The sequence below is a fragment of the Lonchura striata genome, chromosome 4 (assembly GCF_046129695.1).
Source record: "Lonchura striata isolate bLonStr1 chromosome 4, bLonStr1.mat, whole genome shotgun sequence".
Taxonomy (NCBI): Eukaryota; Metazoa; Chordata; class Aves; order Passeriformes; family Estrildidae; genus Lonchura; species Lonchura striata.
Window position 1 is genome coordinate 3,953,552 of NC_134606.1, and position 26,800 is coordinate 3,980,351.

General features: G+C 38.0%; 1 protein-coding gene across 3 annotated transcripts in view; it reads left to right on the forward strand.

The window, feature by feature from the left end:
* Nucleotides 1-26,800, forward strand: part of CTNNA2 (catenin alpha 2) — a 465,423-nt gene that overhangs the window by 94,272 nt on the left and 344,351 nt on the right. For all 3 annotated transcript variants that reach the window (XM_021535749.3, XM_021535753.3, XM_021535748.3), the window contains exons 3-6: nt 1,655-1,850; nt 18,760-18,926; nt 22,944-23,063; nt 25,084-25,350. In XM_021535749.3, coding sequence (XP_021391424.1) covers nt 1,655-1,850; nt 18,760-18,926; nt 22,944-23,063; nt 25,084-25,350 — 750 coding nt within the window. The remainder of the gene's footprint in view (nt 1-1,654; nt 1,851-18,759; nt 18,927-22,943; nt 23,064-25,083; nt 25,351-26,800) is intronic.

Below are 26,800 nucleotides of genomic sequence, written 5' to 3' on the forward strand. Positions count from 1 at the left end.
ATGTTCATCTTCCCTGCACAGACTGACACAGAAGTTCTTAACTGAGGAGATTTTGAGCACTTGTAGACAATTTAAGTGATTTTTATCTATTTCTGCATATTAAGCAGCATAGGAAAAAGCTGTTCTTTTATTTCAAAAAGGCCCTAAAGAAAATAGTAATCAATATTTTATTTCAATTTATAATTATTTCCAGATTGGAAAGTTCTGATAAACTTTTCTTATTGTTTGGTGGTAGGTTAGAATTATTTGCATTTCTGTAAATATCCATAACTAGATGCCAATGACAATGATCAACTATGAAAGGATCTTCAGGAAATTTCATGAGGAATATTTTCAAGGGAAAGCTAATAAAGAAAATATTATTTCTAGATAAAAACAGTGGAAAAAAAAAACATATCATGGATGAATATTACATTCCAGTAGCCAAGCACACTCCTTCCTGAGAGAAGGCTCTGGAATACATTTTTTCCTCCCAATACATCCATGGATATGCTATTTTCAAGCCCTGATTTTATATATATATATATATATATATATTTAGGTAATATATTTATTCTTCCACAGTCTGTAGTTTTAAGATGTGATTTGGAAAAAAAAAAAGTGGCTAAAAAAAAAATGTAGCACAAAGAGCGTGGTAAAAGATTTTCTGGTCAAAACTGTACCACAGACCTTGTCACTCTTGTGGTAACAGAGATGGAACGACAGTGAATTTTCATACTTGTTTTAGAATCTTTTGGTTTTTAGTGAAATGTTTTTATTGCAAAGGCATTTATTTTCTTACAGCAAATCTGTGGTTTAGAACACTAATAGAACACTATAGGTGCCATGATCTGTATCCTGGTTAGGGAGAACTGCATCCCTGCTCATTTGTTTGTGCATTTAACACCTGATAGTGCCCAATTGAATATTCCTGTTTCACAGAGCAGCAGCCTGGTGCTGCTGGAGTCATGCTGGATTCCCCCTTTGCCCAGCACTCAGCTGTGGGATGTACACACTGGGCTGTGTTTTTAATCTTTCTAATCAGTTTATTGACAGCTCAATAAAGAATTCCTTCAGGAGATTCTGCAAACATGGAGGCAGAGTTTCCTTCTCTTTAAATACTGGTGGGAGCATTTTGCTGCCTACTGTGGTTTTATGACAAAATATTAGGAGTACAGTGAAGCAACACTAAGGCAAAGAGTTTTCACCTGTGGGAGCTCTTTGTACCTTTCACATCTGGAAAACAGCCACAATGTTTTTGTCACCACTTGCACATCTCTGCCAGTACATTATCTCAAGGGACAATTGCTTTTTGAGTGGTTTCCGACCCTTGTGTGTTCAGGTTCTATTTTATCAGTGTCTTCATTTTTTTGAAAATGAAAACAAGTGACAAAAACGATGCTTTGGCACCGCAGCCCTGCCATGCCTGGTTCTTATCTTTTTCTTTTTTCTGCTTGGCTGTGATTTGCTTAGCCCAGACTGAGGAGAGGTTAAAAGGAAAACCCTCTTTTGGGGGGATGTGCTGCTGGATTTTATACTTTCAATTTTATCTTTTCAAAACATGTGGCCACTATATCCCTTCCAGGACACAGAAAATAGTGTGAGGATTGAATGAGGTGTTCCTATAAATAGAGAATTGTTCAAACTGACAAAAAGTTGTTTTTCCTGCCCAAAGGTAACGACGTTGGTGAACACGAGCAATAAAGGACCGTCTGGCAAGAAGAAAGGGCGCTCGAAGAAGGCTCATGTTTTGGCTGCCTCAGTGGAGCAGGCCACTCAGAACTTCTTGGAAAAAGGAGACCAAATTGCTAAAGAGAGCCAGGATCTCAAAGAGGAGTTGGTTGCTGCTGTAGATGATGTTCGAAAACAAGGTATGTGAGAAAATGTTGATTCACTTTCTTCTTTTCTGCCAAGGTTGGGATTAAATCGTGAGATGGTATTTCTTGTTTGGACTCAGATGTTTATTTTGGTTCTTATCTATGTTGCAGTCTCACAAACCCTGAGTTCTACAGTACTACACTAATAAGGTAAAAATGGAGCCCCATCTCTCTCTCTCTACAAGGCCTTTTAAAGATAAAATGTCCAATTAAGAAATGACACCTAAATTATTTTTACTTTTAACCCAATAACCAACCACCCGTGCCCACAATGTGGACATTTTTATCCAATTACACAAAACCACCCAAACCCATGGAGAAGAAGGTGAAGAAGAATGTAAAGAAGAAGGACCAATCTCTGCCCAAAACCCTCCATTTTGTTTTATATGTATTACTATATTCTAAAACCTTAAACTCTTAAGTTTTCCACCCTGTGATATTACACACTTCTATTCAAACTCCACACCCATGATCCCAGTTCTATCATTCAGTTTTGGAAGCTTTTCAACAGCCTCAGGTCAAATGCAGTGTTCTCCTGGGGGTGGGTGCCTGTCAGCACAGAAAGTCTAAAATTCTCAGTAATTTAGTATAAAATTCTTAGTAAATTACCAGGCTTCCAACAGTAAAAAATGCTCAATGGGAGCAGAGCTTTGCCCAATGCCAAAGATTATTTTTCCATTTCCAGTCTGTTTTTTTATTCTGCTGTGTGACAAAATGATGTGAGTTTCTTCACTTGGCTGAATCTGAGCAGTGGTTTAAAGCCTGTGGGTGCAAATGGAGAACTAGGATTATGGTACATATGTTTCTGAACAATCTAACAATTATCAACCAAATAAATGAGCAATGTTGAAGTACTTGTGATTTCAAATATATAAAAAAATAACGTCAAAGCCTGAAAATAGAGGTATAATAACAGTATTAAGACAATTATTTTCTGGATGTTGTTGATAAAATAAATGGATACTCGCAAGATCTGACAATTCTCTTTCAAAAGATAAAATGGATATGAGGTGCTTTTAAATTTACTTGTGTGGTAGGGGAAAAATATGTTTTCAATATATGCCTATGACAAAATGTTTCCATTTTATTGATTTTGATTGTAATTATTTTTATTGCAGCAGAATTAAGTACCTTTCAGGTTTATTCTGTTGCAAGTCCTATAATCTAAAGATACCATCTGCCAGTATCATCAGCTCCGGGTGTTGGAACAACACTGAGAGATCTCCAACTGAGATTTCAGAAGGAAGCTAAAGGATTTGGGTGTAAAATACTGATATTCAGTGAGCTACTCCCCCAGAACTCATACTATGTTGTTTTTTTTTTTTTTTTATCTTGTGAAAATTGGACTGAAGTGATCATAAGAGAAAGCAGGGTTAAATTTTGGGTATATAAGCACTGCTTAGTGAATATTCCAGTCTGTTCTATCCTGAGGATATTTTTTCCTCCTCTCCACTCTGTGTGTATTTGGTTTCACTGTTTTCATGTTCCTGTGTGGTTTGGGTTTTCTTAAATATTCAGTTGTCAGTACATCAGAATAAGTTAAGCATTTGCTGTATGCTGTATCTGCAATGATATTCCATTATTCTAGTGGGGTTTTATGGGTTTTGTTGGTTATTTTTTCTGCTGGGTATTTGTTGTTGTGATGGTGGGGTTTGGTTGAGTGTTTTTTAGATTTTTAATGCTGATGCCTGGCTGTTCTGGCATTAATTTTCATTTGTCAGCTACTTTTCTGTTGCTTACATGGCTTATTTTGTGTTGCGTTAAGTTGTAGCTCAGCACCTTCAGTGGTGACATGAGTGCCCATGTTCTCTCTGAATTCATAACCTTTCCTCTTTTGGGTTTATGCTGCTGACTCAGCTTCTCCTCAGGAGCCTTCTCCTGAGTTAGAGGCATCAACCTAAACTTGCACACTCTTTTATCTAGACTAAATTTCTGAGTTTTTACATGACAAAAAGACTTTTACTTTTCTTAACCTATATTTAGAAACGACCAACCCAAACAACAATGAAGAAGCAGAGAGGAGGAAAAAAGATCTTAAACAGAATTACAGAGAATGACACAGACATTCATCTCTTGTCAACACTCCAGGCTGGGAAAAAAAGGCTGTCAGAAAAGTGGAGCAGCTTTTTTTGGGGCCTGTTCAACACGATCCCGTAATGAGGAGAGCAGGAGACACCACACACCATTATTAGCACCCACGAGCCGTGGAAATGAGACCAGCCCTGGTGTGATGTGAAATGATATGTTTAGCTGGGTGGCATAAAGAGCTGGATTAATGAACTGAGGCTGTTTTCCTGGCTGATTTCCTGGCAGGGTTCCAGCTGGGATAATTACATCGTCAACCTAAAAATGTCTGCGGCACTTCCAGCTGGCTCTTGGTGTGCTCCTCATTTCCTGCCCTGCATTGCTGGGTGGTGGTGTGTCCTACTAAAGGTAGCAATTCACTCCAGGGACTCCTGCTTTCCATTGATAGGTGTGGAATAAATGCTCTGTATCACTGCAAAATGCTTTGGAGTGTCCACAGTGCTGAGATTCTTGTTCCTTCTGTGGTGTGGAAGGGTAAATTCTGTGGGCTGTAGAAAACTTGGGTGATATACAGGTTTGATTTATGAAACCCGTTCTAAAAACACAAAGAGCAAAAACCAAAAGATTTGATGCCTAAAGCTTATCCCTGTGTATCTCTGTATCCCATAATGATTCCATAATAGGAACACTTATACTTCAGAACCACCTAAGTAAGATTCTCCAGTTGCTGGGCCATTAAATACTTTGCTGTGTGGGTGTTTATTGTGGTACTGTCAGAGTTGTGTAAAAGACCTCCCAGATGGGGGACAAAGAAGACCTGGGACATGTGGAAGTTTATCATTCATGTCTTTTTATATTAGAGAGAAGGAAAAGCACACAGGTGTTGGAACCAGATGATCTATAAGGTCCCTTCCAACCCAAACCATTCCATGATTCTGTGACCATAAAGAGTGAAACTACAAACCCTGAGAAGTGCAGGGAAGTGAAGGAGAACTCACAGGAATAAAAATACAGTGTGTGCTATACTCATAGTGTCTAAATACAACTGATCTTTTATTGATCAGTAGAGAAGAAGGAAATTCCCTGTGGAAGAGAAATTCAGGCCATGATTGACACAAAAATCTATCAAGAACTGCAGTTCCACTGGGCTCCAGTTTGATCAAATTTGTTAGGACACAGCCTGGGATGCTGCAGAAAGCAACACAAGGAAATAGGCTGTATTAATGTAAATGTATTCTATCTGGCTTTGGCAATGTCTGTCTGTAGGTATGTGCTGGTGACTGCCTGATTTTAATGTAATTTTCCTGAAAGTTTTCTGGCATATAGCTGAAACTTCCATTAGAAACACGATTTAGTCCAGCTTGTGGTTGTTGTGTTTTAAATTGTTTTGCTCTTCAGTCATGGGAGATGAAATTTCACACCACAATATGAAATTTGTACTTCAATCAAGGGACAGAAAATAGCTGTTGATGTCTTTTGTGTTTGAAGACAGGGTAAAGTTGAGGTAGACTTCATTTTTTGCTCATGCAGGTTTATGGACATTGTGGAAAAGAATGTGATCTCTGTACTCTGTGACTGTCGTGACATTGTGGATGAACACCTCTGAGACATGAAAGTGACTTTAACTTCCTTGCAATTTTTTTTTCTCTGACAGAAAACACTAATATTTTTAGTGCTTTAATGCTTTCAACCATCTAGTTTTGAAAATTTTTTGAAGTTTTAACATGAAAAATAAATTCTATAAAAGATGGTTTCTAGAGAATCTAGAATCTAGATAACCTGTTTTTTTAGACAAAAAATCTCCATATCTTTTCACTTAAACCTATGTTCTCCCTATTCTTATTTATAAACATTTTCACTGAAGTACATGAAAACTTTTTTTTTTTTTGCTTACAGAAGTTAGGATATGCTAGTTCTTGATAGAGGAGGAAAACAGTTTTTTTTAGACAAACCAGAATTTCAGTTCATCCTAAAAGGTGGAGCATGTGGGCAGTCCTACTTAATGGGAGAATGAATCTTGGTCTGCACTTTTGAAAGAACCTATGTGTACAATAAACATTTTCTTTTTTTTTCCAATAAAATCTGTGATAAGGTGCCCTGCAACTTGCTTTTTGTCTGGCTGGTGGCTCATGCCTGGACTGAAAGCTTTGAGCACAAACTTTTGAAGTCTTCTATTCAGCAAGTCACTGGAGTAATGGACTGAAAGCTCTTACCTTGTTAATAAAAAATATTCCTTTTCTATTTTGAATTGCTTGTTATGTATGGAAGTGACTTCAATTATTAATAATGTTTGCAATGCTCCTTCTAAGAAATCTGGGCCCCTAAATGCCATTCCATGCAAATACTCTAATGCTGCCTCTTTCAAACTCTTTTCCATCCATTAATTATCTTTCAGCTCTCTGAGAACTGAGTTGCAGAAAGACATCAAAAGTCCTACTCTGAAATGGTTTAAAACACTTCTGATGAAAAAGCAGATGTTGCAGAGCATCCCCAAGAGTTGCTATAGAGAAAAATAGGGTCAGGGGTTCCCCGATGTAATTATCCCAGGAGTGAGGCTGCTGCAGCTCCACGGCCCCAGTTTGAAGCAGGAATGAGACTGATCCTGTATTTCCAGTAGGCACATGCACACAAGCACACATATACAGCTGATGTATACATGTACATATATAACATACATCTGTATAATTTATATTTATGGCTGACCTTACACATCAGCCTCTCGGCACTCACTTTTCTATGATTCTGTGAGACATTGGGATTGTCTACCCAAAGAAGTGGTGGGTATTCCATCACTGGAAATATTCGAGGTCAGGTTGGATGGGGCTCTGAGCAACCTGGTCTAGTTAAAATGTCCCTGCTCATTGCAAGGGATGGACTAGGTAACCTTCAAAATCCCTTCTAACCCCAACTATTTTATCTTTCTCTGTGAAACAAACCCAACAGCACCAATGTCTTGTCCTGCTCCACTCTGTTCCTGATCAGGATTGATCCTTAAGGAGAAAACTAAAAGTGGAGAAAAAATGAAATGCATATAGGGCATGGCAGGGGTTGGAACTAGATAATCTTTAAAGTCTCTTCCAACCCAAACCATTCCATGATTTTATGACTTTCTGTACACATTAGGTTTAGGCTTTTTGGGAGAACTGCTGATGATACTGGTGCTTGGTAATGCCAACTGGCTGTCCAAGCATCTTGTCTTCTTCTCTACTCTCTGCTCCATTTCCAAAAGATTTATTTCTGTTTAGCCTTGGCTGGAGCTTTTCTGATATTCATTTCACTTTTCAGTGTTTTGTTTAAGCTCATGTTAGTTTAAATTTATGAAAGTGACTTCCACCTTCTGGGGTATGTTTATTATACCGGGTAGTTGGTGTTTGATGTATTGCCTGAACATGCCAGTTTGGGACAGATTTTGCAAAAGCAATGATATAAGTTTGAAAAGTAATATAAATTAATACATCTGGAAATTTTTTATACTATATTTATTTACATTGTCTTTCTTGAAATTTTATATTATTGTGGCTCTATATCAGGATAAAATCAGAATAAAATTTCTTTAACCTGACAGGTGTCAAATATAAAATTATACTCAGAAACTGCAAGATAGGGAAGTAGTGTTTCCTTGAGAAATATTTGACTTGAATATTAAAATCAAATCCTAAAACTACTGCTTGTTTTTTTACAGGAAATATTACTGTTAGTAAAAGTTTTATTTGTGAAAGTATTGCAGAAATGCAGCACAGATAAAAAAAAATCCCTATCAAGGGACTGTAACTAGGCCATGTTTTGCAGTAAATATTTAACTCCACCACCCATTATCATGCATGAAATTTCTGGATTCAGGTCAGATTTGGAGAAGAGTTTCACTAGGATTTAAACTGAAAAAATTATTAAAAGAAAAAAACAAATATTACAAATTGGAATAGGTACCACAAGCAGTTAACTCGCCCTGTTCTGTTTTGCAGCAGTAATTCCCCAACTGGATAGGCTTAATCCACAGTGAGTAATCCTCAGCAGCATTTACTGCACAGCCTTTTCAATTAAGTTTTGAGCTAACCACGAGCAATGTTCTGCAAGGAGATTTCCTCCATGCATGAAATCTGTATTTGTGTCCCCTCTGTGTGTAATTCAATGTGGAGATTGGAGCTGAAGTCCCTGACCCCTCAGAATGGTTCTGTGAAGCTGCAGAGCACCACAGGGTGAGCATCTCGACCTCCCTTTTTGAAGCTCTTCTGATTTATGTGTTACTGAATCTCCTCTGAGTCCCAGCTGAGTGCTGGAAATGAAATCACTGTTGATTCATTAGGCAGAAATTCTGAACTGAAATTTTTTTCTTCAACATTAAAAAAAAAAAAAAAAGGAAATAAAAAAGGAAAAGTTTGAGTCATCTTTGAACTGGAAAATCAGTTATTTTAGTCTGTCGGATCAAAAGTATTTGGAAGGAAATTCCTTTTAGCCTGGTACAGGAGTGACCTCAGATGACTGTGTAGGTCAGTGATGGAAGTTTTTAGCAGAGCAAAGGAACTGAGAGTTTCACCAGCTGTCTGATGAAGGATAGGGAAACTGGTGGGAGATCAGGAGTGGTGCAGAGACTTTGTCTGGGATATTTAAATTGGGAAGCAGCATACTGAAGGGCGAAAGAGTCAGGGAGATGAGCTTAAGGTTTGGTCATTGGTTTATGCTTCCGTCACTGAACAGTGAATTTTCAGTCTTTGAAAAACTAACGGGAAAATTGCAAGAATGACTTTGTGATGATTGCACACACATACACACATGCAAAAAAAAAAATTGCCAACAAACTTTTACATGTGCCTGTGCAGACAAAGTGCTCCTTTCATCCCGCACGCCGCAGCAGCCGTGGAGAGCCCATAAATGGTGGGAACAGCAGCGGGAGCAATGCAGACCCCACACCAGCTGGAAAATTTTTGTCTGCCTCTAGAGCTGCTCTGTGGGCTTCTGCCTTTCTGGTATGGGTTGCTGCCATCTTATCTCTTTGTCATCTTCCCTTTGTCCCTCAGCCACAGGTGATGGTGCCTCAGGCGGGCACCATCTTGGGAAGGTTAATTCCAACATTTTGTGTCTCTCTTTGTGTCCGTGAGGTTTGTGAGATTGGGCAGTTTTGTATCTAGTACTTATTTACTGTTGTTTTTTGGCCTGTTGTTACTCCATTTGTTAGTAAACAGTTGTTTTTTCACTTATATCTACTCATAATCTTTCCTTACTGGTGGCAGGGGATTGGTTGGAATTAAGTGGAAGTAACTCATTTTGGAGTGTCCAACTTTATAAATGGTCTTAAACCAAGACTTCTTGTTCTTCCTGCAAGGTTGAATCATTCCATGGTTCAAATTCAAAATCACAGCTGTTTCCAGCTGCCTGCCAGGGTCTCAAATGCTTCTGACCTGGACCTGGAACATCCAAAAATGTCTGAGGGACAGTTTCAGTTCTGACACATATCTGGAAGGGTTCAAGGCTGAGCTGGATGAGGCTTGGAGGAACCTGGTCTAGTGGAATGTCCCCCTGTCCATGGCAGGGGATGGAAAAAGATGAGCTGTAAGGTCTCTTCCAACCCAAACCATTCCATGATTCTGTGATTACGCAGTGGCATTTAATGTCAAAGATACAAGCAGTCCTTGGAGCACTAAGCTCTATCTGTGAGTCTTCCTTACCCCCCTGCTCAGTCCTTCTATTTGCCTACAGTACGTTTTGTTCCGTGTTCTTTATTTTTTGACTGCATTTTCCATGGCAGTCATCCAACTTCAGGAGTTGTATAAAAGCTTCTTTCTTCCATACAGATTAGGCTTTAATTTTGGATATGGTTTCAGAAAGTGGTATTCGATAAGAGAAGTATTAAAAATGACAGCACGAAAATTTGAAATACACTTTCTAATATCTCAGTCCTAAAAGATGCTTAGTCAGTGTATAAAAGACTTTAATTTATTGCATTTCCATTTGCCATTTTGAACACGTCTTTTTCTGAAGTACATTTTTCACATACTACAAAGGCCAGTAATACTTTACAGAGTGAGGGAATATAAAATGTTATAATCAAATAACAGGCACTGATTTCCTCTGAGAAGTGTCAAATTATAGCATTCTGATCTCCAGCTATCTTGTTCTCTGTTTTAATCCCTTTATCAGAGACAAATTCTTTTTAGACTTTAGATCTCTGAGATATTCCAGCTGCTGTTTATATATGAACATGGGAAAAGGAGCCTATTCTGTATAGCTGATGGAATTTAGAATTATTTTTGTATCTACTAAAAATAAAATTGTAGGCTCTCCACTGATTTTGATTTTGGATGTTTGCAAATTTCATTCAGCTGTAATTGTTCCAATTGTCTTTGAGATCTGTGCTTTTTTTTTTTTTTTTTTTTTTTTGGGGTATTTTACTTGTAGATAAGTCAGTTATTAACTTCTGTTCATATGATGTGATTTTTACAGTATGTGATGAAATACATGTGTTTTTTCTTCAGAAAATATGCCACCTCGACTTACTTGCACCTGTTTGTACTGGACTTTATGGTTTTAAATAGCTCCTTATTTTATTTATTCAACACTTGCCTGTCTGAACAGAGAATTTAGGTGGAACTTGGGCAAAAAAGGAGAGTTTGTGACCTTTGTGAAAAGGGACAAGGAAAGCTCAGGAAAGCTACCAGGGACATTTGGAGGTCATGCAAGGAGAAAATGGCAATGGCCAACGCCCAGCTAAGAGTGAAACTTGGCTTCTGGCATAGAAAACCAATAAACAAAGATTCTATAAATTCATTAATGACAGGAGTAGGATCAGTTTGGGGGGCTTCATTCTGTTCCCAGCTCAGAGCATTGGGTACCTGAAGGACAACTCCTCTTACTGTTGGAGACTGAGGCAAAGAAGGAATTTAGCACCTCAGCATTTTCCTCATACTGTGTGACTGTTTTGCTCTGCATCCAGTAAAGGATGGACATCATGGAATCATGGAATGGTTTGGGATGAGAGGGACCTTAAAGCTCATCTAGTTCTATCTCTGCCATGGGCAGGGACACCTTTCACCAGACCAGGTTACTCAGAGCCATCTCCAGCCTTGATTCCTCTCAGCCTCTCTTCTGCCATGCCCAGGTATTTAGAAAGGACAGTCCTAACACTCAGCCATCGTTTTTTTCTATTACCTATAGAGGCTTAGACTAATGATAATTTCTTTCTGTTCTCATTACAAACCTAATGATAATCATGTCTTGTTTATGAGCCTATTTCTGTGCACAACAGCAATCTGCCTTTCTGGGTGTTGATGGAGGGCTATAGATTATTTGTGTTTTGATCTCTGCACTGGAATGTAAATTCACACCATGAAGCTCAGTTATCTCATTATATCTTTGCACAGAAGCTCTTGCAATTTTTAAACATTCAAGCAATGAGTGTAGTTATATAAAGGAGCTCTTATATTAACACATAGGTGTCACTGCATGTATGTGAATTCCCACTGAAACTGGCAATAAATTCTTAGGTTACTAAAATGTTGCCAAGTCAAAATTGGTTTTGTAGTCTTCAAAAATTAATTTTTGAATGTAATTCCCAATTTTGAAAAGATAAATTGAATTTTCATGTAAGTTGAGGCTTTGAGTATGATTTTAGAACCTTTGGTTCTCAAATATAGGTTATTTTAAACAATGTGTGCAGATTATGTGAACTAGTAGAAGAAATTAAATAAATTTTTTAAAGTGCTCTTGTACCTTTCATCTATTTCTCTGTAAAAGTCTGCAGATGCTCTCTCTGTATTGTATCTCTCTGTTTCCTTGTTTTTAATATTTTTCCTATTGTTAGTCTATATCATAGATTTTCCCTATGCTGAGGACTCTCCAATGTCTGCTTTTCTCCTTTCTCATCCTCTCTCACACTGGAGTATCTTTCTAAATTTTTGTATTGAAATTTTTCCTGTTATTTTTCTTTCTTGGCTGCAAACCTTTCAGCTGTCCAACATTAATGTGCCAGTCCTCTTAATCCCAGCTGGGGTTGTGGGAAGGGTTTTTTTTTACTTTCAGCCATGTTTATTCCCCAGATTAAGTAGTGCTCCCTGCTTCTCTTACTGCTTTTGTCAAGACAGTTAGGTAGGATCTAAGTGTAAGGAAAATGATAAATTAGCAGGAATACAAAAGTGACCCTCAAAATGAATAGGGAGTTGATAATCCACCAGATTGATTAATCTCATCATTAATCCCTCCCCCTCCTCACAGTGCTTCCCATGTGCTGACATTATCAATTTGCTGCTCCCTCTTTTTCACAGATCACTGGGATTTTATGTTGAAATTTGTTATGAAAACGCATCTTGCTGGAAAATATCAACACTTTGAACTGAAGTTTATCTCAAAAAATACCAATTTCAAATAAGCTCTTTATTGGATGTTTTTAATGTGATGATAGAGAGTGATGGAACTGATTCTAATTATGATTTTGAACTTAGTTCATGGTGCCTTGGGCACAGATAGAATCTACCCTTGAGCTTGCTTTCCTGTACAGTATTTGTGAGTCTCTTCAAGCGCCAGAATGAAAATGTCCAGAATGGTGGAATCTGTGTGCCTAAAGCTGGATGCCACAGTTGTCTTCTTGGAGTGCTTCCTTTCCCATGAATTTTGGGTGCTTTTCAAATGTTGCTCCTTTCTATTCTTTTCTATAAGTGGAGAGCATTGCTCTGATACATTAATTTTGTTATTGAAAATTCTATTTAAATTAATAAATTGTTACACAGAAACCAAATCAATGATTAAACTTAAGATGTTAATCACTAGGACTCACAGATTTTTCTTTGTCAGTTCCATTCATTTTAGTCCTTTTTTACAATAATGATTTTAATAAATGTACCATGCACAATTCACCAAAAAGGCAGCAAGCAACTTTCCCTGACATTTTCCACTGTAGTTTCTTGTTTAGGTGATGAACTATTCTACTAATTTTGAATAGGCTTCTTGATGCAACCTTGCAGCATTTAGATAAAGATACTTATTTTAAATTAGAGATTTCAAATTTTTAGTATGAACATAGAAGTTGTGGGAAAAGTGGTAGCTGAACAACTTGCTGATAGGACTAGGAAGAAGAGATTTCAACTAAGAGTAGATGTAGATGGGATAATGGGAAATAATTGTTCTCTGTCAGTGTGAGGAGGCTCTGCACAGGGTGCCCAGAGAACTTCTGGCTGCCCCTGGATCCCTGGAAGTGTCCAAGACCAGGTTGGACACTGGGGCTTGGAGCAACCTGGGATGGTGGAAGGTGTCCCTGCCCATGGCAGGGGGTGGGACAGGATTGGCTTTGGTGTCCCTCCCATCCCAAACCTCTCAGTGATTCCATGTTTCTGTTAAACACTGTGGTTCAGCAGCATGGTTTTTGCCATGATACAAATAAAGCCACATCATAATTCAGTTGAGATTGAGTTTTTAAATTTGCCTTTGTATTTATTGATATCTCAAGAGGTCCAATGTGGTTTTGTGTTCCCAGACACAGTGCTGAGCATCTAAAATGTTCATGTTGATGTTCCCTGAACTCTCCAGTTCAGTTAAGGCAGATCACTTTAGTCCCTGAAGGATGTTAATCCTTGGAGTAACTGAGTTGCAGACAAAGAGGGGTTAGAGATGCTAATGTATCCTCACATCCCAAACAATTTAGTTTTGAATTGAAATTTAATTGGTGTTTTATTGTACTTAAGTGTATCAGTGATGTTCCAAATGCACTATTAATCTGGGTATTAATTAGAAAATTTCTTCCTAAAACATAACATTCATGGATAAATTGTCTTACATTGTCATAGATATTGGCTAAATATCTTGAAAGTTCTGTATTCTTGCTATTTTCAGTCCCTCAGGAAAGAAGCATTTGGGTTAATTAAAATTACGTATTTTAATGGTCCATGAAGTGAATAATGTGGTATGTTCTTGGATCTAGAGAGAACATTGAAAAAGAGAGAACATTGAATCTAAAATACCTACTAGATTTAAGGATATCCATTGTGCTTTAAAATGCAGAGTGATTCATCTTCCATCACTCTGTCTAAATATCAAATGTAAAGTGAATCAAATGGAAATGAACTGAATTGTCTGTACAATCAGCTCCAGGAGATGAAATGTGACAGGAAAAGATCAGGCTTGATCAGAGATTGTCTTTTCTGGCCTTGAAATCCATTAAAACAATGAGAACAGTGGTCATCCTTCCACAGATGGAGAACAAAGTCCCAGCTGCAAGTGGAAGAGGAGATGAGTTTAGAGAACACAGCAGTAAAGATTTAGGAAAAAAGTTTTAAGGAAAAGGAAGACTAAACAGCCATTTGTGTGAAGCTTTTAGAATTCTGAATAGAATTTTTGATGCATATTTGTATTTACAAATTACTTCCCACATTCTGATAATGTCAAACAGAATTTAATACTGAACATGTTCAGTGATGGAGACTGGATTTTAAAGTTCTGTAAACAAAATATGATGTTTTAAGAGATGTGGTGAATAATCAATGTGATTAATAAGGTAGGAGGAATATAGACAGTGAGAAACCAACCAACCAGGACCAGATTAAGGTCATTATTCCTAAAATTTGACTGTTCAGATATATACTGGTATGGAAAGTGAGTGATCCTCCTTTATTTGGTGAATTTCTAGACAAACCTAAGGGGGGGTAAAATTGCAGATCTTTGTATTTTGGAGAGTTTGTTTCTTCTAAAGAAGACCACATCCATGATGAAAGGATTAAACACCTGCTTACATAATTTAAATATACCTAATTAACAATTATTTAGTATAATCCTCACTCTTTTATATGGAGTCTGCAACTCATTATTCCTAATATACAGACCCAGTTTGGGTCTGTAGTTTGGGTCAATACATTATTATAATTTAGGATATCTTCATAACAGTGCTTTTTCTCTAATTATGACGAGAGCACTCTAAAATATTTCCATTATGTCATGGATCAGTTGTTCTTTTTTTTTTTTTTTAATCTTGAACATGCAGAACAAAAGGAAAAATCTGAAAGAAACTGATTAATTAGACTGCAGCTTTATTAACTTCTTCCATTTGGGAACTGCTCAGGAGTGGTACATACAATCAATTTGTCATTGTTCTGGTAATTATTTCCAGGTGTTTGGTGTATTGTCAGCATCCCCTACTGATTGCAGCTGTTCTCTAGATTGTTACTCTGTGCCCATCTTCTATGTCTTAAGTAAACACTTCAAGGCTTTGGAAAAAATGACATTTCCTCTATCTATTAACCATTGAAAGTTTTGGTTCAATCCTTTCCTCACAGGTAGATGTTTTACCTTAAGTCTGCTCATGAAATTCCAGTAGCTTTTATTGGTGATCTCTGCAATCATCTGTTGATAGATTTTTGCTGTTAAGCTCTGGGGACATGGTGGGATTGTTGGGGTGTCCTGTGTAGAGCCAGGAGCTGGACTCAGTGATCCCTACAGTTCCAACCCAGGATATTCTGGGATTCCATGAGTATTTCTCATAGCTGCAAATGGTCCTAGAAACCTGCAGTTCTTATCATTTGTACTCCAGAAGCAGAATTATTTCATGGGGCTGCTGTAATGACTATAGAAATGGATATTGTGTGCAATTAGAAGGGACTGAAGAACTGCCTTTAGTCTGTAAGGACTCCTCACAAAAATTCACAAAGCCAAAAAGGGACAATAGGGACAAGAGTGGAAGAAGCACACAGTGAAACTGAAGGACAAATGGGTCATGGGAAGAAATGGATTTAAATTATCTACAAATACAGGCAGTATGGCATTAAAGTGTCTCTAATGGAAAGAACCTGTCAGATTCTGGAGTTCATTTTGGAGCGAGTTTCCCACTTCACATAGGATTAATTGGGGTTAAATGTCTGAGCTGTTTCTAAGATGGAAGCTTGATAAGTTTATGAGTGTAGCTATTATCATATTAAGATTATTATTAATTATTATCACTTGACTGATTGCAGTGGCAAGGAAGCAGACCTGATGGCTTCAGATGTCTGTGTTTCTTGTGTCGACACAATTTCCACTGAAAGTAATTTAATATAAATTACAGAGCAACTTGAAATGCATTTGGAAAGAAATGGATAGCTAAATGCAGGGTTGACTTTTTCCAGATAAAAAGGTTTCTCTAAAAAAATAACTGGGCTAGCTGAAGCTCCACTCATACCTTTAGCCTAAGAGTAGTTTGATACCACTGCCGTAAAAGGATTAAAATATGTTAGTTGGCACTGAGACAGATGAGCCTTCCTCACCATAATTGCTAGTTTCTTTGGTTATTAGATTCTAAATTGTGAACTACTAGATCTTGTTATGTTTTAAACAACCTGCTGTGAACTTTGATACTCATACTTTTTTGGTTTGCCTATTTGATTGTGTCTATTTAATAATTTTTACTTCATTATTCTGGAGATTTATTTCACCTGATGTGAGCTTTCTAAGATTAAATATCTAATTCAAACTCTTTTAATGGGTTTTTGGTTTTGTTTGTTTTTGTTTCCTTTTGACCCTCTGTGCATTTTTCCTCTGCCCTTGAGTGTTGATTTTTAAATCTTTTTGCAAGGGATATCTCCTTGGATATTCAAGTCTAAGAAGATAATTTTCCTTCTTGCTTTCCTGATGCCACTGGCCAATTATCAAATATTACTTCTTTCTTTCATAGTCCAATATAAATATTTATCTGATGCTACACACTGTTAATTCAACAGAAAACAGTAAAATCTCTTCAGTACCAAAATGGAAGTTAAACAATTTCAGGCATTTGATTCCAAAATCAAAAGCTTGCTTTGGCTGCCATTTCATCTTGAATTTCTCTAAAATTCAGTATTTTCACTTACAAGGGTTTTGCTGCTGGATGCTTGGAATCACTTCCATCTCATCTGAATCCTACATAGAGCTTAAATAAATGGAAAACCTTACTGGGGTTTCCTGTGGTTGCTTGTGTCCCCTTGGGTTCAATCAGCTCAGTATGCTCCAAGAGTGCATTTTGGAGCAAACTCTTTATTTACTCTGGGATTCTTGGTTTCCCTCAATAAATAATTGGAGGGAAGATGATGCCTTACAATGTTACACTGGTTAGATGAAGCCAGTCCTGCACTGGGATTGAATTCCCAGTTAGGAAACCCACATCCAACCCTCGCTCACATGCTGGGCTCTCAGCTGTTCTGTGGTCGCTCTCAATATCTCCTTTTACAGGAAATATTTGAGTCAATAATAATACTAATACTAATAGTGAAGTTTTAGTCCCAATTTTTAAACATTCTCAGCCAAGAGTTGTGGTTAAAACTTTGCAAACAACTGTTTGAATTAAAGTGTGTGTTAGAAAAAAAATCTTTGAGGCATCAGAATTCCTTGCTCCTAATTTCAGTGATTTTTGGCACACAGGTAAAATTCATGGGAAGGTAGGGACAGAAAACTGTTGTCCCCCTCTAGAAACCTTGTTTTCTTTTTTTACCTTGAATTTCAGCTCTGTGATGCTTAGCAATATAGCATTTAAGTATGTTTAGAAATTTTCTTTTTTTTTTTTCCTTTTATCTAGCAAGGATTGTTTGTTGTCTCCTAAGAAATTTGTAGAGTTTTGCCAATCCTATGGAAAGTTAAGAGGAATATGTAGCTTTAGAAATGAGCCACTTGAATTGTATTTTGAAATTTTGTATTACCAACTTATCATCCAAATGATAATTTGCAAATGATAATTTGAACACACAGTCCTAATGGTAAATATAATAAGGAAAATAGTTCTGATGGGAATTGGTCACTGTGGCTGTAATAAATCCCTCCCCTACTATCTGCATTGTTTTATGGGAAGTTTTGCCATCTGGGATTTTTTTAAATGTTGTAATGGTCTTAAAAGCAATGTAAATATGCCTTGATTTCACATTGCAAGTACTTTCTTTTTGAGATTCTGCACTGAAGACATACAGTTTTTGTTTTTTTTTTAACAACAGCAAAAGTTGGGTTAATATAAAATCTGTGGATCATAGCAAGACTGGGAGAGGTGAGGTTGTTCAGCCTGGAGAAGAGGAGGCTCCAGGAGACCTTCCAGTGCCTAAATGGAGTCCAGAGGAGCTGGAGAGGGACTTGGGGCAAGGCGTGGAGTGGCAGGAGAAGGGGGAATGGCTTCAAACTGCCAGGGTGCAGGGTTAGATGGGATAGTGGGAAGGAATTCTTGGCAGGGTGCAGGGTTAGATGGGATAGTGGGAAGGAATTCTTGTCAGGGTGCAGGGTTAGATGGGATAGTGGGAAGGAATTCTTGTCAGGGTGCAGGGTTAGATGGGATAGTGGGAAGGAGTTCTTGGCAGGGTGCAGAGTTAGATGGGATATTGGGAAGGAAGTCTTGCCAGGGTGCAGGGTTAGATGGGATAGTGGGAAGGAATTCTTGGCAGGGTGCAGGGTTAGATGGGATAGTGGGAAGGAATTCTTGGCAGGGTGCAGGGTTAGACGGGATATTGGGAAGGAAGTCTTTCCAGGGTGCAGGGTTAGATGGGATAGTGGGAAGGAATTCTTGGCAGGGTGCAGGGTTAGATGGGATATTGGGAAGGAATTCTTGGCAGGGTGCAGGGTTAGATGGGATATTGGGAAGGAAGTCTTGCCAGGGTGCAGAGTTAGATGGGATACTGGGAAGGAAGTTTTGCCTGTGAGTGTGGGGAGGCCCTGTAAGGGTTGCCCAGGGAAGCTGTGGCTGCCCCTGGATCCCTGGAAATGCCCAAGGAGAAGTTAACGGGGCTTGGATTACCCTGGGACAAGGGAAGGTGTTCTTGGAGTGGAGCTGGATGGGCTTTAAATCCAAGGGTTTTGTGGTTCTCAGATTTTTTTTCCTCAGCAGCACTTTGTTCTTCCACAAAGTATAGAAACTAAACGCACAAGGCTGAGGGCTGCCCTGAAGCTAACCTGAGCACCGTTTGTGTTCCGCTGCCAGGAGAGACGATGCGCGTCGCCTCGTCAGAGTTCGCGGACGACCCCTGCTCCTCGGTGAAGAGGGGCACCATGGTGCGCGCCGCCCGCGCCCTGCTCTCGGCCGTCACTCGCCTGCTCATCCTGGCTGACATGGCTGATGTCATGAGGCTCCTCTCGCACCTCAAAATCGTAGGTGTTTTTCACCTTCTCTGTTGGGTTTGTGTGCCTTGTGCGTGGAAAATTGGGGATCAGTCAGTTGGGGAGGTGACTGTCTGTCACCCTGATTCTTAAAATTTTCTAAAACCTTCTGGGTTTACATTCTGTTAGAAAACTTTCTCATACAATTTTCTATAAAGAACATATTGTTTTGCATTCCTTCATAGGGGTGGAGAGACTTGATGTACTAGTAGTTTGTCCAGTGTCTTTGGAGAGGTGGCCCATTCACACTCGAATCCACTGTCACCTTTGGAAAAGTATAAAAGTTGGAGTCAGAGAATAAAACTTCTTCTTTACCTTGCAAATAGCAGTAGCTCGCGTTGTGCTTTCACATGTTCTATAGCAACAACTGTCCAGTCCTTGCTCTCCACTTGGTTCTCTTAAAGCGGATCAGCAGTGGGAGTTAACACATTTCTGCATTAGTCTCATTAGTTTTCTAATTCTGCAGAAATTAATATTTGAACACTTAAAGCAAAATTTGTGAGCCATCTTCAGTGACTGGACTAACACAGAGCTGTTAAACAGCTCTCTGAACTAAACTGAAGCATTTGCTCCCCTCACATCTTATCCCAGTTACTTTTCCAGTATTTTTGTTTTCTGGCACAGTTTAGGTACTGTAGTAGTCTACTCTTTTTTTTTTTTTTTTTCTCTTTGCGACTTCTGAATATATTTAAACATCACACCTTTAATTTGGAGAGAGACAATAGTACAACTGTCTAATCAAAGAATGAAGAGGAATTAAAGATTACCAGATAATTTGGACAGATTTATATTCACTTTTGACCACCATCATTCACATTTTTATACAGGACTATTAAAAAGATTTTCAATTGAAACTAAGAAGTACATTTTTCCACCCTCCCTAGCTGTTGCACTGTTACATTTTCATTGCAGAAACAAATCATCGAAAACCTTTGAAACAAAAAAAGATGGTGCAGAAAATCATATGCAGAGTGCATGTGTGAGTTTAACAGAAGAAATGGAGAGTTGCTTCATTTTAGCAACTGTTCAAAAAGTATTTCCTTTTTTTTTCTTTTTTTTTTTTTTTTTTTTAATTTGTCTTTTTGACAGCGTAACTGTACAACAATCTCATGTTCTGGAAAAACAGTGAGAACCTTTCAACTTGCAAACTGTGCAGATAACGTGAATAGCTGGAAAACAGATTCCATAAGGAAAGAGGCCGATTTTTCAGCACAGGTTCTAGTGAGCTCTGCTTTAATGAATAAAATGCTGCTCTCAGAATTGTCAGCACATGGCTCTGGTTACGTGCAGTGTAAGCAGTGTCTCTCTCCAATATGCTTTTAATTTTTCCTCTCTATAATGCTCCATGTAACTATAATTCAAATTGTCCTTTCCTAGCAAGGCCAATGCTTGAATATCATAAGCACCAGGTTTTTTTCTGAACATTATGATGAAAATTTGTATTCAAGCTCTTTCATGAGAAGTTTTGTTTTCCCATTTGCTGCAGAGTACTCTGTTATGTAAAATGCAAATGTCCAGTGCTGGTTTGTAAGTGGCTGTATTTATTTGCACAGTTTGCACCCCAGAAGGGCCATGTCTGGAAGTGTGGTTTATAACCTCTGCATTTACCTAATGGTATTGCAAGTGTGGTTTCAGAAATCAGTGATCTCTGGTTCTTTTCAGCAAAATTCAACATAAGGGCCTTAACTGTCACTTTTAATTCATGTTAAAAAGGGTAAGTTATTTCTGAGGATTGAACATGCAAATATCCTTATTTTACCACTTTACAATGCAAACTGCTTTTAGACAAATGAATTACTAGGGGGAAAAGTGGTTATACTATACAAAATTGACAGAGGAACAGCTCTTTTATTGACTCAAAGGTAACCTTCAAAGACTTGTGTAAGTTACCCATAAAATTAATGAACTAAAATAATTCTGCATGTCAGTGTAATGAAGCCTGATTTATGCTGAATTGTGCTGTAATCAGTTTTCTCTGAAAGCATGTCAAAGGCTTCCCAGGAAATGGTGCATTTTAATTAGTGTTTTAGGGGGAATATATGCAGGTGCTTTCTGGGAGGGCTCTTGGTCATTGCATTCAGGTTATCTTTTGCACTGCTAAAATTAGAAATAGTGGTTATTGCAGAAGCTTTTGTAACACATTAAAAAAACATGTACCATTATAATATGTGGTCATGCACACAGAGAATTATAGATCTATTGTAATTAACTCTAGGCTAGTTAATCAGAGGAACAGATCAGTTGAGTGTTTTCTCAAGGATGGAGAAGGTGCCCCAGTATGAATTTGTAAAAAAGAAATTGTAATAATAAAAATATCACTAAAAAGGAGCTTGTGCTCCTGTCCTTTCTACTGTTTTCCATAACTGGTTTCTTACTTTTGAATTCTGTGGTCTTGAGCCCTGAATGACATTTGATAGAGTATGATCAGCATCCTTTGAAATCTGATTATCAGAGTGGAAGCTCTGCAGAATTTTCAGGAATTCTATTTAATATGGAGCAGGATTTAGAAAAATGTGTATCAATTTTTCATGCCTGTGTTTGGCATTGCAAACAGTAAAGATGAAACTGTCAGGTATTTTAATGTAAATGTTTCTTGATTATAAAGGAAAATGTGCGTATTTTGGAAGAAGTTCTGCAAGAGCAAATTATTTAATACAAGGATGATTTTGTAATTTGTGTTAATGGTAAGGCAGTCAGTTCATTTTAAAAACTTTGTTCTCCTTAAGAGTAAAAAGAAGAGGTAACTTGGATTCTGAATAATCTTGTAGCTTGTAAATCAGCAGAACTTGGTTTATAATTTTGAACATAACAGCTATGAATTTATGTTCCTGAATTATTCATTTTCCAATAGAAATGTATAAGTTTGCTACTCTACTGCCCTGTAATTTGTAAATCTGCAATAAGTAGGTAAGAGCTCAAAATGAAAATATACTCTCTCAGTGGTAGGAAAACACATAGTAATTCAAGCAATAAAAAGATGGGTTCTGCACATAATTGTGCCTTTCTAAACTATTAGACACCAGCTACTGCTGAATTTATCAATTCCCAGCCGTGTCTGGAGAGCTGCAAACCCCTGCTTGTCTCCATGCCAATAAGTCCTTGCCTTTTGAGGGGAAAATTTGTTATGCATGTTCTTATGAACTGCAGCTTTTAGGTGAACAATAGCTTTTATCAAGAAGGATCAGTAGCATCCTTTCAGTTCTCAGTGTTTTTGATTGGAATTGCATTTTTATCTTGCCAGGGAGAGAAGTACAACTTTGAATTCCCATCTAGTCACAGTAATGCTTCCTTTACTTATTGCATGAAAAGAGCATTTTATGCCTTTAGATATTCTTCTGGCTTTGCATAATGTAAAGGTTTACAATACATTTGGATCAACTTGTTGGTATAACTGGAATTTTATATTTTTGTCTGTTAGCTACAGCATCACTGCAAAAATGTAGGTGTAGGTTTTTGGGTAATTTTTTTTCTCAGTGTTTAGTAACCAAAGAATGAAAGCTCAGAGCTGAGAAAAAAAGAAACAATACAAATAATCTGTGTTGAAGGGATCATTTGTTTCACAAAGATAGAGTGTTTTGGATTTATCAGGGTAAATTTAAACCTTAATGGTTAGTTTGAATGTCCTTTTTAAATATTTCTTGTCCAGAAGTGATAACTTTCTTTGTTTTCCCACAAATCCTGTAGCACACATTAAGAACATACTCATGTGTTTTCTTTTGAACCCCATAGATATTAAATATTTCATTTGATAAGTGTGGGCAGTGATATCTTTAAAACATTAGTTTTACATGATCCCAAAGCACAGTAAATGGACAGTAATGCAGAGTGACAGCTGCTCTATTAAAAACCTAATTAAAGTTCATGGGACTCTCATAAAGCTTCTGTACAGTGATGGATGTGAAACCTAAATTGGATCCATGTAAGACAGAGTATTGGGTGGAATAGTCTCAGAGTGATTTTTCAAAGAGTGGATTAAAATGCTGACAGAGCTGATTTATTGTGTTCTAGGTAGAGGAGGCACTAGAAGCTGTGAAAAATGCAACGAATGAGCAAGATTTAGCCAATCGTTTTAAGGAATTTGGGAAGGAAATGGTTAAACTGAACTATGTTGCTGCGAGGAGGCAACAGGTGAGTACAGGAGTGGTTGGAAAAGTCCAACTTCATCCTAAAGTTCTCCTGTTTTATGTCCCAAGTCTGGTTTAAAATGTACAGTGAGCCAATAGGTGCTATGTTATGGCCTATAATTTAATCACACTGATTATTTTGGAATGTGATGAAGTGTTTCACAAGTGCCATTTCTTTAAGAGTACCTTCCAAGAGGCCTCAGTTAATAACAGATTGAAGGGTGAAAAGGGAAGTGATTCAGGAGGTTAAGGATAATTTTAATTCGATGATTATTCCCATTTAATTCTAACCTATGCAGACTTCAGGTCCCTCTGACAGCTGCTAAAGCACAAACTCTTTGCTAGTTCAGAATAATTCAAGTTTAGGAGAAACAGAAATCTACTTTGTGCTTAAAACCATTATTAATATTTTTCAGATATTTTTTGGAAAAAAAAAAAAATTATTCATTGCTAAGGCAGTTGAAAAAGAGACCAGAAATTCATGATAACATTTATTCAAATCTGGTCATTGTACAACTTTGCAGTAAAGATAGCTTTCCCCTGAACCTTGCTCTTTTCAAGACACTGTAGAGTTGTATAAGGTCTCTCCAAATTCAATTATATTTGAATACCACCAATAATTCAGTGATGGGCCATCTTTTTACTGCATTGAACACTGGATTTGGAAAGCTTGCTTTCCATATTCATCCACCTATTTACCTTATTTTCTGAATTGCAGTAATGGCAATTTTCTTCTAAATCATGATTGTCGGGCATTTTTCTGAAAAACAGCATTTTGACAGTTATACTAAAATTGAATAATTGAATATCTCAAGTTGGAAGAGATCTGTAAGGATCATCAAGCTCAACTCCCTGCTCCATCTGACTAAGGCAAATAAATTAAAATGTAGGATTTAGGCACTATATGGAGAATGCTCTTGGGTACATTCAGACACTTTCCCTGTGGAAACAGAGCTGCAACTATGGAAAAAAAGAGGGAAATGTGAAAGTTAATGGATGTTTATGTCTCAAGTTCTCATTGAAGACGCAAGAATATGGCAAAAATTCTCTCTGAAGACTGTTACTTGCCAGCCAGATGTGGTTGAAATTAATCAGTGGGTAGAACCTGTAAATCCAGAATATCTGTGTCCTTTTTCAGTGTTGGTGATTGATTCCATGTGTGGACATAAATAAACTATTCAGCTCTCAAGACTGGTTTGTTCATAATTTTAAAGTGTAAGTAATAATATTTTGTTAATTCTAATGAATATTATGAGAGCTGTCTTAATATTTGTAAGGCTTTCAAGGACAATGTGATATACACTAACTGAAAATATCAGGTGTTAATAATATGTGATTCTGATAACGTGCAGTATCTGATTCTTGTTGTCAGAGAAAACAAAAGAAAGTATCTATCATATTCTAAATATAAAAACTCTAAATGATATGAGGTATAGAGTAAAATATGAAAAAAAGCAAAATAGAAACATTGAGAGGCATATTTATTAGGTTTTTAAGAGCTAAAACCATATGGTGTTAAGTCATAGATTGGACTGGATGATCTCAAAGATCTTTTCCAACCTAATTAATTCTTTAATTCTATGATACTCATCTATGTAATACTTCTAGTTTGATGTTTTAAAAGTGTACCTTATGATAATTTTATAACGGATACAGGTGTAGTAATTAGACAAAGAACTTGCTGCAACCAGGAGTGTTGCACTTGCATTGCCCTTATAGATCAGCAGAAGGAATCCAGCTTGGGAAAAGTAATTCTGAATGTTTTATGTACATTTTTAATGGGTTTTTGCAAAAGGGAAGTGACTCTTTGGTAAGACAATGCGAGCAGAGTGTAACAACTGTAGTGACACAGAAGGACTTCCTTGGGCAGGAGGGGAATTCTGTCAGTGATTCATGGTGGGTTCTGCCGTGGCTTCCGTCTCTGCCAAACCACTGCGCGGCGTCCGTGCCGGGATGCTCAAGGCAACGCGTTCCAAGGCAAACCCTTCTGTTTGCAGCCCTAAAAGCCGTGTGTTCTCACGCAGGAGCTGAAGGACCCTCACTGCAGGGACGAGATGGCCGCGGCCCGCGGGGCTCTGAAGAAGAACGCCACCATGTTGTACACGGCCTCGCAGGCCTTCCTGCGCCACCCCGACGTCGCGGCCACCAGGGCCAACAGGGACTACGTCTTCAAGCAAGTGCAGGAAGCGATCGCCGGCATCTCCAACGCTGCCCAGGCCACCTCGCCCACCGATGAGAACAAGGGCCACACCGGCATAGGGGAGCTCGCTGCTGCTTTGAATGAGTTTGATGTGAGTATCAGCAGGGTGGGGAGAATGAAGTGTTGCTCTGCACCATCTGTACAGCTTTTAGCTAAGTTGTTCCTACACAGGACTTAAAATTCCCCTTTTCATTCACATCCATTTCCACAGAGACATTGATTTGTATTGGTTTTGGTGAGGAATAGTTGTTTGCTGCTAATGGACTGGAATTACAAGGAGTTATTTGTGCTCATATGCAAAATGATATGCTAGGACAGTGAGAAAAATAAATTCTTGTTATCCTTAGGATCCTTGACAAATCTTACTTCATGGCTCTAGAAAATGCATAGTCTGATTAATCTGGCAATTTGGTGACCAAGATTGGTCACCAAACTGGGTTACTTGAGTGGTAAAATCATGTTTTTCTAGCAAGTCAGGAAGAAAAGACAAAAAAATGAAAAAATGGTGATGGAGCTCAGTGTCCTGGAAACATTAACATTCAACTTGAATAATGAATTATGTTAATCAAAGGCATGGAAAAAGCATCTTTCAAACAGAGTTGATAGCAGTCAGCTCAGCTGCGGGCAAAGTGCTGCAGCCTCTGTTCCAGCAATAGATACAGTTTTGCTTAAGCAACTTTCCTGACAGCTAATTGTTTGGCTGTTAATTTCATTAGCAATCTTGTCTGATGATTTCTCCCTATCTCACATGTGAGGATTGTTCTTCAGGCAATGAACAAAAAGGTTATTCCAGACAGTCTCTGACAATATTTTCATCTTTCATTTTGACTTAAGGCAAAGACTTGTTGAAATTATTATTGGGGAATGGTGTCCTTTTCACTTTGATTAAGACACAAGGCTGCAATCCCAGCATCTGTCACAAGCAGTCAGGAGCTGCTCAGTCCTTCTGCATTTAGGGCTGGAGGTGGAGGTGTAGTGCAGGTGATATCTTTAAAACATTATTTTTCCCACAGCATGTTGGACTGTGCTTGTCTCCCCCATCTGTTCTTACATCTGTGGGTTTCCTGCAAAATGTGGGTTAAGATTTAAGGAATTCCTCAGCGTTTTCAAGGCCTTCTCAGCTCACAGGTCTCAGGTTGGTAAGATCCTGGGAATAAAATCCCTGTCTGGTGTGACTGTGCTCTGGCTTTTTTGTGGGACTTTGCACGTTGTGGACAGCAAAGGTTTGACAAACAGGGACAGAAAACATGTGACTCCTCAGTCCCAAACTGATGATGCTGCTTCCTTCTGGAAAAAGGGCTGTTGTCCAATGCAGAGAGAGTTGTTGTGCTTAGTGAAAATAAATGTAGTGAAGACTGTGCAAGACATCAGATATTGTCCCCTGCCTCTATGAGAATATTCACCCTTTTTCTTCTCAGGTAAAGTCTTTTCCACTTTCAGTGATATTGCAGGAGCCATGCATGTGTGTGGGAGATGTGTAGCCATATTAGTATGTTCTGTTCATAATTATGTGTGGAAAACCAACCTTTTTGGGGAATTCT